Source organism: Macrobrachium rosenbergii, chromosome 3 (genome assembly GCF_040412425.1).
Source record: "Macrobrachium rosenbergii isolate ZJJX-2024 chromosome 3, ASM4041242v1, whole genome shotgun sequence".
Taxonomy (NCBI): Eukaryota; Metazoa; Arthropoda; class Malacostraca; order Decapoda; family Palaemonidae; genus Macrobrachium; species Macrobrachium rosenbergii.
Window position 1 is genome coordinate 50,740,030 of NC_089743.1, and position 10,000 is coordinate 50,750,029.

Consider the following 10,000-nt stretch of genomic DNA (forward strand, 5'->3'; position numbering starts at 1 on the left):
CCTGAATAACAATGTTTTCATTTGTTGGCTAATTCTCATTGTGATTGTGGCTAACTTTATCCTTGAATAAAATAAAAACTTCTGAGGCTAGAGGGTTGCAATTTGGTATGTTTGATGATTAGAGGGTGGATGATAAACATACCAATTTGTAGCTCTCTAGCCTTAGTAGTTTTTAAGATCTGAGGGCGGACAAAAAAAGTGCGGACGGACAAACAAAGCCGGCACAATAGTTTTCTTTTAGAGAAAACTAAAAACGGAACTATTATATTTATTTGAATCAGATGCACTTTATGACCTAGAGACCTGTCCTGCCTGTTTTGGGAAGTTCACGAAAATTTCATACTGCTGACTCACAACCTATAGCCGGGAAAAAAAATAATTTTGCCTTCTATGCAAATATCAAAATTCTAATGATACACCCCAAAAGTACGGAAAGACTCATCACCATAGAGTAAAGTAACAACTAAATGAAGGAGAATAACTCATATACAGTAAAATAATGCAGAAGGTAAAATCTCACAGCTAACACTGGTGACAAGTAAAAAGGTAAAAAGATTTTCAGAGGAGCGAAAGGAATACCTTGGAGCCGGCGTCTTCGACAATGTTTAATATTGCGTTGACATAATAGAGTTACATGACCAGTTACGGTAACTTTCCAGCTTCCTTCCAAACTTCTACTGACTTTATAAAAGCTTCCTACAACTTTTTTATTTTTCTTTTAAAGTTTTATCTCTTTTTTTTTATTTCCCTCTCTTCTCCTCCCCCTCCTCCTCGCCCACCTGTTTTCCCTCGTTTCCACATTTCTAATTCCTCTCTCCCTGCTCTTCTCCTCCTTGCACTACTTTCTCTCCATTTTATCAGCTCTGAGTCCGTTGAAGAATTTTCTTCTTCAAGGATTATTTTCCGAGACGTCATGGGGTGAAAGTAAGTTTTTATGAGCCCAATTTTCTACAGGCTTTCGACGGTGGTGGAGACACCCGGCTTCGTAGTTCTGGCTCGAGTTAATGGAGTTACATGTATTCACTTCACGGAGTGACGTTAGGACTGAGTTGTTTCTGTAATAATGAGTTTTACTGGCCACCAGTGGTAACAGCTTGGTTTTCGGGTGTCCGATGTGTATTATGAAGCATTATTTGTCTGTCCATCTGTTATATATATATATATATATATATATATATATATATATATATATATATATATATATATATATATATATATATATATATATATGTGTGTGTGTGTGTGTGTGTGTGTGTGTGTGTGTGTGTGTATGTGTGTATGTGTGTACATATATAAATATATCTATACATACACACACACACACACATATATATATATATATATGATATATGTATATATATATACATATATATATATATATATATATATATATATATATATATATATATATATATATATATATATATATTTCACTTGTTGTCTTTTGGCATAAATGTCAAATTTTTACGTACAATAATAATAATAATAATAATAATAATAATAATAATAATAATAATAATAATAAAAAGAGTGGACGATTATGTATTACAATTAATTCAAGCTCAGTAGTTCACATGTTATCACGCATTTATTTCCCCCAAGCATTACGCATACCTTGACACTAAGAGTGATTGATTTTGTGCTTGGATGTTATTACAGTCTGCAATTAAGAACCCTTTGAAGCTAAAACGCAAATTGATTATATAATTAATAATAAACAAATTCAAGTAATGCTACGGTTTTCAAAACAGGTTTGTCACAAAGCCGTCACTATCTATCTATCTATCTATCTATCCAAATGTTTGATGCATCGTTAGTATTACTATATTATTCAGAAGATGAACCTTATTCATATGGAACAAGCCCACAGCGGCCATTGACTTGAAATTCAAACTTCCAAAGAATACGGTGCTCATTAGGAAGTAAAGAAGGTAGAGGGAAATACAGAAAGAGGATTTATATATATATATATATATATATATATATAAATCCTCTTTATATATATATATATATATATATATATATATATATATATATATATATATATATATATATATATATATATCCTCTTTCTGTATTTCCTCTACCTTCTCCTACTTCCTAATGAGCACCGTATTCTTTGGAAGTTTGAATTTCAAGTCAGTGGCCCCTGTGTGCTTGTTCCATATGAATAAGGTTCATCTTCTGAATAATAATAGTAATACTAATGATGCATAAAACATTTGGATAGATAGATAGATAGATAGATAGATAGATAGTGACGGATTTGTGACAAACCGGTTTTGAAAACCGTAGCATTACTTGAATTTGTTTATTATTAATTATATAATCAATTTGCGTTTTAGCTTCAAAGGGTTATTAATTGCAGGCTGTAATAACACCCAAGCACAAAATCAATCACTCTTAGTGTCAAGGTATGCGTAGTGCTTGGGGGAAATAAATGCGCGATAACATGTCAATTACTGAGCTTGAATTAATTGTAACACGTAATCGTCCACTATTATTATTATTATTATTATTATTATTATTATTATTATTATTATTATTATTATTATTATTATTATTATTTGACATAAAAATAAGATATTTATGCTAAAAAGACAATAAGTGAAATACTAATTTGGGTAGAACGAGGACAATACTGTAAAATTAAGATGAAACTGAATTATAGATAAGATTGATAACAATCAGTGAATAACTAAATACAATTAGGAATAGATATGTCAGCCTATTGAAAGATCACTGCTTTCCCAATCTGAGAAAAATGCGAATTCATGATTATTGTGTTATTTTACCCATCATGTTTAAACGTAAGAATTAACAATATTTTCTCTTTCAATCTTTCCATGTTAACAAAATCACTACCCTATTTCTATTCATAAAGGCAATATTCTCCTTGGTATAAAACTATAACTGTTATTAATTCCTAATAAATAATAATCATATTTATAGCATTACCCTCATCCTACTCATATTTTATCATACTTCAATTCACAAGAATAAATTCCTTTACCTAATTATTCTATAATAATTAACACTACTGACCAATACCTAATTACCACATTGCTAACAATTTTCCTTTTTCCTTTCCAAAGTTGAATCTCTACTGACGTACCATCTGTCCCAGCCGTCCTTCGGGGTAGATACCCACCTGCCCGTGCCAGCTGCCACCGCCCCTAACACGTACAACGGGGTCGGTAAAAACATCTTACGGAAAGGAGGCCACGGTAATCTATAACGATTTAGTTCCCTGATTTATTTGTGATTTATTTTTCCTATATTTACTAGGGATATCAAGATTCAGTCAGATATGAAGCGTCTGTAGAGGCGTATGCACACACTCATCAAACGTATTTTCAAAGTTCATCTGCATAAACAAGAAATGTGGTTTTGTAAATTCACTTCTACAGTGTATAGATAAGATGTTTTCACATATACATGTATACAAACGTATTTTCACGGCTTATCAGTGTACAATATTTACACATGAAATCATTTTTTTTTTACTGAATAGATAACATACTTTCACACAGAAATACTACCGATCTTGTAATATGTATGTATGTTAAGCCTAAAGAATATTAGACGTATGTATGTATGTTAAACCTAAAGAACATTAGATATATGTACGTATGTATATATGTATGTTAAGCCTAAAGAATATTAGATTTCCGTATGTATGTATGCAAGAACCCTTCAGATGTAACATGTGGTTTACCGATGGAGCTCAGAGTTGAATAAAAGAATTCTCTTAAATTGCTACTGCAAATTTAAATTCTAAAATGTCATAAAGTTGAAAATACTGTTTTTTTTATTTCAAGAACACTCAAGAATATTTACCTGACTCATTTGTCTCATAATGTGTACGATATTTTCTTATAAAAAATGTGATATTAAGTGCATGTGATTTTTCCTTTACATTTCTAAGATTTGTAGGAACAGAACTTGAAAACTTTTCTTTATCCATATTTGCAGAAACACCAACACATGAATTCACACAAACACACACATGTATATATATATATATATACTGTGTATATATATATATATATATATATATATATATATATATATATATATATATATATATATATATATATATATATATATATATATATATATATATAGTGGACCATGGAAATGTATTCATCTCTACATAATTCTTTATTTCCAACGTTTCGTAATAAAAAAGCTTTATTACGAAACGTTGGAAATAAAGAATTATGTAGAGATGAATACGTTTCCATGGTCCACCTTTGCGCTAATGTATACCACTGACCGTCGCCTACTTCTGTTCTTATATATATATATATATATATATATATATATATATATATATATATATATATATGTGTGTGTGTGTGTGTGTGTGTGTGTGTGTGTGTGTGTGTGTATGTATGTATGTACGTACTAATCTTGATAGCTTGCTTATCATCTCTATTTTCTTTACCTAAGACTATTCTTCGAGTTTAGCTCAAGAATAAATTTCCAAATATTGCCTTCAAACGGGACCTGCAGTAATCTAACTGCATATTTATACGCTTTTTGTACTTAAATGATTCAACGCAATTAACAAAACGCCGTTTTCTTTTGTATTAGATTCAGTCGATATATTATAGGTACTGTGAACTACCTTTCTGACAGTTACAAAGGTTCCTATTATTTAGTGAAATATTTTGATTTTAAGTTTGGTATCCTATTTCAAAAATCTTTTAAATTACAGACAAAATAACAATGAATTTTTGTGACTTTTTGCGCGCTTGTGTTTCTGGCATAAAGTACTGTAAATTGAATATATTTGTTTATTCCCATTTTCTTTGCCATTTTAGCTGACATCAGGACCAGAACAATATTTTTTTAGTAGTGAAAACTAATAGATGGGTCTTCAAACGCTATATTCACGAATAAAAACACCGAGTTGAAAAAAGTCTTGGAAATCTATTATGTAGCTTCCAAGAACAGTGGTCTACAATAATAACAAAAATCTTAGTAAAGAGAAATAATAATTATTTTGTACTATTTATTACATCAGCTCATTTTCATCTTTTTAGATTTCTGTCTGTTAATGTTATATCACATTCTGTGTCTTTAAAGATCTCACTCATTTCAGTAAGTGGATATTTTTAAATTTGTTTTCATAGTAAAAGAGACAAGTTTTAATGAAATGTGTGCTTATGAAATCATGCATATTAACTGTTTGATTCTATATAGAAGTGTACCTTCGTTAAATTTTCAGTTTTTATCCCTTTCTTCACGAAATTTTGGTTTTACTGTCAGTTTATACTATTGCTAAGTCTTTTCTGGTCTTGAAGTCATTCTATATCGTTCCATTTCAATAGCTATTCAGAACACTTAAAGACCTCTTCTTGCTGTTCTGTAAATTGAACTATCATACATTATAGCTCACTTCGTTTCTACGGAATTAACTATCTTGAATTACTTTATAATTGGGAGTAAGTGGCCTTGTATAATGGAACTGAATTATTTGTGGTGACGTACGTGAATATACTGTATATGCATATCAAGAAGGGATAAGGAGAGCTTATTTTTCTCTCATGTTCTTCGCTTCGTTTTCATAAATGTTTCTCGGTAGGCTTACAGTTAAATATAAATACATAAAACTTTTTTTAAGGGTTTTAAGTAAATGCATTCAATAATATTAGTGACAAGAGACTAACTAACAGAAATTTACAATACCCCATTTTCTTTACGCAGTGTTACTAATAATTTCCATAACTTTACTAACACTGGAAGATAATATATTTTTCTCGAATTGCCATCCGTCCAAGAAAGCATTCCGACAAAACATATGATCCATTTCAACTAAAGTGTTCTGACAACCATGTGCTTTATTTCAACTAAAGGTGTTCGAACAAAACCATATGCTTTATTTCAACAAAAGGTGTCCGAACACAACCACATGATTCATTTCAACTAAAGGTGTTCGAACAAACCATATGCTTCATTTCAACTAAAGGTGACTTGACAACGGGCGAGTATTTTCCCGAAATAACCTGGCAAAACCATTGTCTGCGAAACTTCAAAGACCGCGTTGCTAATTTAGCTTTTGCATTGATTCCTCCCTTCTCTCATCATCATTGTTAATGAAGAGGCAATTTTATGCCTTTGATCCAGTCATAGAGGGGAGCTCGGACTCTCTTAGCGAAAGGGACTCTCGCATTTCATGGTCGGGTTGTAATGATGTCACGGGGATAAACAGAAGGTTCTCGTTATCAGTACATTCTGCATTAGGGGTTCTGGCAATGCAATGAAGTTGCTTGGATAAACTCTTGAATAAATATTATCTGAAGGGTCTGTTGATGTAGGTGTCAGTCCAGATTATCACTATAAATACAATTTGATTATGAGAATATGGCATTATAAAGATAATGAGCGAATATTCCGTTTATAAACGATGCTAGGGAATTCGTGTAAGACGTTATCATTATTATCAATATATCCAGACAATACGAAGTTGAAAAGTTGAGGGAACATTCATTTAAGAAAGTTGTCCAAAGACCCTCAACATAAGTCTCGTGGCTAGATTGTCATTGTAATTACGTTCTAAATGAAAGCTTAACGCAATAAAAAGTCTAAAGAATGAATAAACAGCAAAAGAGTAATGGATATCGCTTCCCCTTGCACTGGCAATTTTGAGGATACCACCATCCCTTAGCAAAGATGTCAAACAGACCCGCAACCCACAAAACTAAGGCCACGATAATTACTCTCCGTGTTCCTCTACCATCCAGTATCAAACCAACTGCATTATCTTGGCTTAGCTCACGGCAAGAAGCACCCGAGCACTTACAAGAGCACCCCGGCGGAGGAGAGCTTCCCCTACGACAGCGGCTCCTACGAGCCAGTGCACCCTAGACACGACATCGACGCCGAGTTGGTCGACCTGGAGGGCGAAGACAGTCGACTTCAGGTCAGGAAGGTCGCCAGTACCCCGCAGAGTGACCATACTGTGCCACACGCGGCCCCTGCGATACCTTCGTCTACTACCACCACTACCACGACCACTTCTACAACCACTACTAGATCTACCACCACCATTACACCGACGACGACCCTTCCCGAGAGTACGTTATTACTTAATATACATATACATACATATATATATATATATATATATATATATATATATATATATATATATATATATATATATATATATATATATATATATATATATATATATATATGAAAAACGTAGGAAATATAAAATCCCTGAGTATTTCATCCTAGATGATGTTAAATTTCTTAGTAATTTCTAAATCAATAGATCCATATAAGTGGTATGTTTTCCTTTTTAATTATATTTCCCCTGTTTTTTTTTCAGGATATTGTGAAATTAAAAAATCATGGGATAGCAAAACCCACATAATTGAAGAGCAGGAAAGTATCAGAGTAAGTATGGAAATGAAACTGCCTTTGCTTCAAAATCGTTTAGATAATTAGTTACAATATTTCAAAAAATAAGTAAATCATTATTTTCTGTATGTGGATGTACAGTATAGTATATAATATTCTACTCATTATTTTCTAGCGAAAATGACCCTCTAAATGCATATGATTTCATCTGCAGCTAAATGTTTGTGGTTGTTATGAATTATTGCTGTTGGAGTGTATGAATTCACCTACCATATAATCACATAAACAGTGAAATTGATGATACATTTTCGCTCTTACTGGAACACCATGTTTTTCATTTAATTTCAGTTTTTTTCGGTGGATTTTATTAAAGATTAAAGCAGCAGTATTCAACCATATATTGCTCAATATTTTTTCTATCCGAAGATGAGTTATATTACACCAAATGTAAAACATAAATAAAAGATATCCTTTGTAACCTCGCTAGACAAATATAGGAACTCCCTAGAATGAATAATTCAAAAATGTATTTATTTATAAGCAGTGTTACACATATCAATTCTCCTTAATGAAAACGTGTGTACCGCGAGGCTTGAATTATTGTTTTATATTCTGTTTTATTATTCTTCCATTTTCTTGATTAACAAGATTGAGGAGAATGAACGAGATATACACCAGTTACTATCATTTCCTAACCTTTGTGATTATAAACCTACCACTAATTATTTTCAGTATTCTAATGCAGGTAACATTGAGAACTTCATGCTTTTATCCTTATTATCTTAACTGAAATGGAAATCTCTAATTGTTCCACCTTCATTATTACTTTCTGATATCTATTTAAATATTTAAGCCAGATTAATATAGCTTTGATTTTCATTTTCAAACTTAAAATATGGTAATATTCATCTCGTGGTTTAATCCCTCTTATCATAACTGACTCGGAAAACTCTAATTTTTCTTCCTTTTTAATAAATATCTGTCGTTTTTAAAGTATTCCAGTAAATATATCATGAGTCCTTTCCCCTAAATGAAGACATCCTTCATTCCCAAAAAAAAACTCATTATCTCGCTTTCCTATTCAAGCTCGTAACCATAATCACGGTTTGCGTTTTATTTGACTCGCAAATTCATGGAATGTATTCTTACCCTTTCATCTTCTTTACGATCAAATAATATTCCTTTATTTCTTCCTCTTGCTTTTGATTTCTTTAGTTCTAAGACGTCTTTCATTCAGGACTATCTCCCGTTCCTTTTCATATTTACCTTCACTGTCTGTCTTCTAGTTCTTTCACAAAATATGTAAATCATCCATATCGTTCAAAATTGTTCATAATTGTTCAGCGTCTCTACTTGTCTTTTTCCTCAGATGTTAACAGTATTCATTGACTTGCCTGATTTCCTGACATTATTTTTTTATAGAATTTATTGCATCATTTAGTATGCCATTACTTGTGCTTTCGTAGGTTGTGTCTTTTTTTTTTAATGCATATGCAAAGAAAGGCAACGTCCAAGAGATAGCGGGAGAGAGCTTAAAATTCTGATACATTATATCTAATTATTTTTTTTTATTATTTTCTTCCAGCTATATAAGAATAATGACAGAGACTGCTCAGAATTATGCTATTGCGTAAAGAACCTGACTACTATATGCAAGGTAAGATAACTCCCATTAAAATCTTCTCAAAAAATTTTTTTTAGGAATTTTCTTAAATTTAAAAAAAATTTTGTTATGCAATTCACTTCTATATATATATCGATCATGTGATGCAGTAAAATTTATTCATTACAGGTACTTTGATCCTCTTTAGTTTAACTGTTAGTTACTTTTTTTACTTTTAGTTTTTTTTTTTTAACTTTTAAATACAGCTCTGATAGATGCGTGACTGTATCTGAATTTGGATATATTCGATACTATACAATGAATAACTAACAAAAAAGATAGGTAAATACACTATTCAGAATTTTAGCACGAAATTTATCCTTAATGGAATGTTTCTAACTTAATAAAATATACAGTAACTGAAATCTATTTAGATATCGGTTTCAGTTACATTTGCCTATTGAGCATATTTTGCAAAGAGTAAATTCAAGTCTATTATATATTCAATCTGACATGCTCTTTGTCACATAATCAATCCGTCTTTTATTTTATCATGTCAAGGAAAATTACAAAGAGTAATTTCATGAAACCCTAATTGCATTAGCGTATGAGTCAGAATAATACGAGAAAAAAGCCATTTCTTTTTCTGGTGATTCTGTCACATATAATTATTATTATTATTATTATTATTCAGAAGACGAACCCCATTCATATGGAACCAGCCCGCAGGGCCCATTGCCTTGAAATTTAAGATTCCAAAGAATATGGAGTTCGTTTGAAAGACGTAACAGAAAGTAAAACGAAATACAGAGAGATGAGGTCAGTCATTAGAAAAATAAATCAACAGAATAGATGGAGATAGATGTAAGTAAAGCATTAAAATACAAGGAGAATTCTCTTAGGGTAGCATGTAACTACACAGTCAGGCATTCAGTCGTTACTCTATACACTTGAGGCTTCAGCTAAAGTCTCAGGGCCATTGTGTGCGTTTTGATTGAGATAAATCTCTTTGAGTGTCGT

General features: G+C 31.6%; 1 protein-coding gene across 1 annotated transcript in view; it reads left to right on the plus strand.

Moving 5' to 3' along the window:
* Positions 1 to 10,000, plus strand: part of LOC136855562 (uncharacterized) — a 244,629-nt gene that overhangs the window by 168,469 nt on the left and 66,160 nt on the right. Inside the window, exons 10-13 of the mRNA XM_067132664.1 lie at positions 3,096 to 3,227; positions 6,783 to 7,085; positions 7,346 to 7,413; positions 8,963 to 9,034. Coding sequence (XP_066988765.1) covers positions 3,096 to 3,227; positions 6,783 to 7,085; positions 7,346 to 7,413; positions 8,963 to 9,034 — 575 coding nt within the window. The remainder of the gene's footprint in view (positions 1 to 3,095; positions 3,228 to 6,782; positions 7,086 to 7,345; positions 7,414 to 8,962; positions 9,035 to 10,000) is intronic.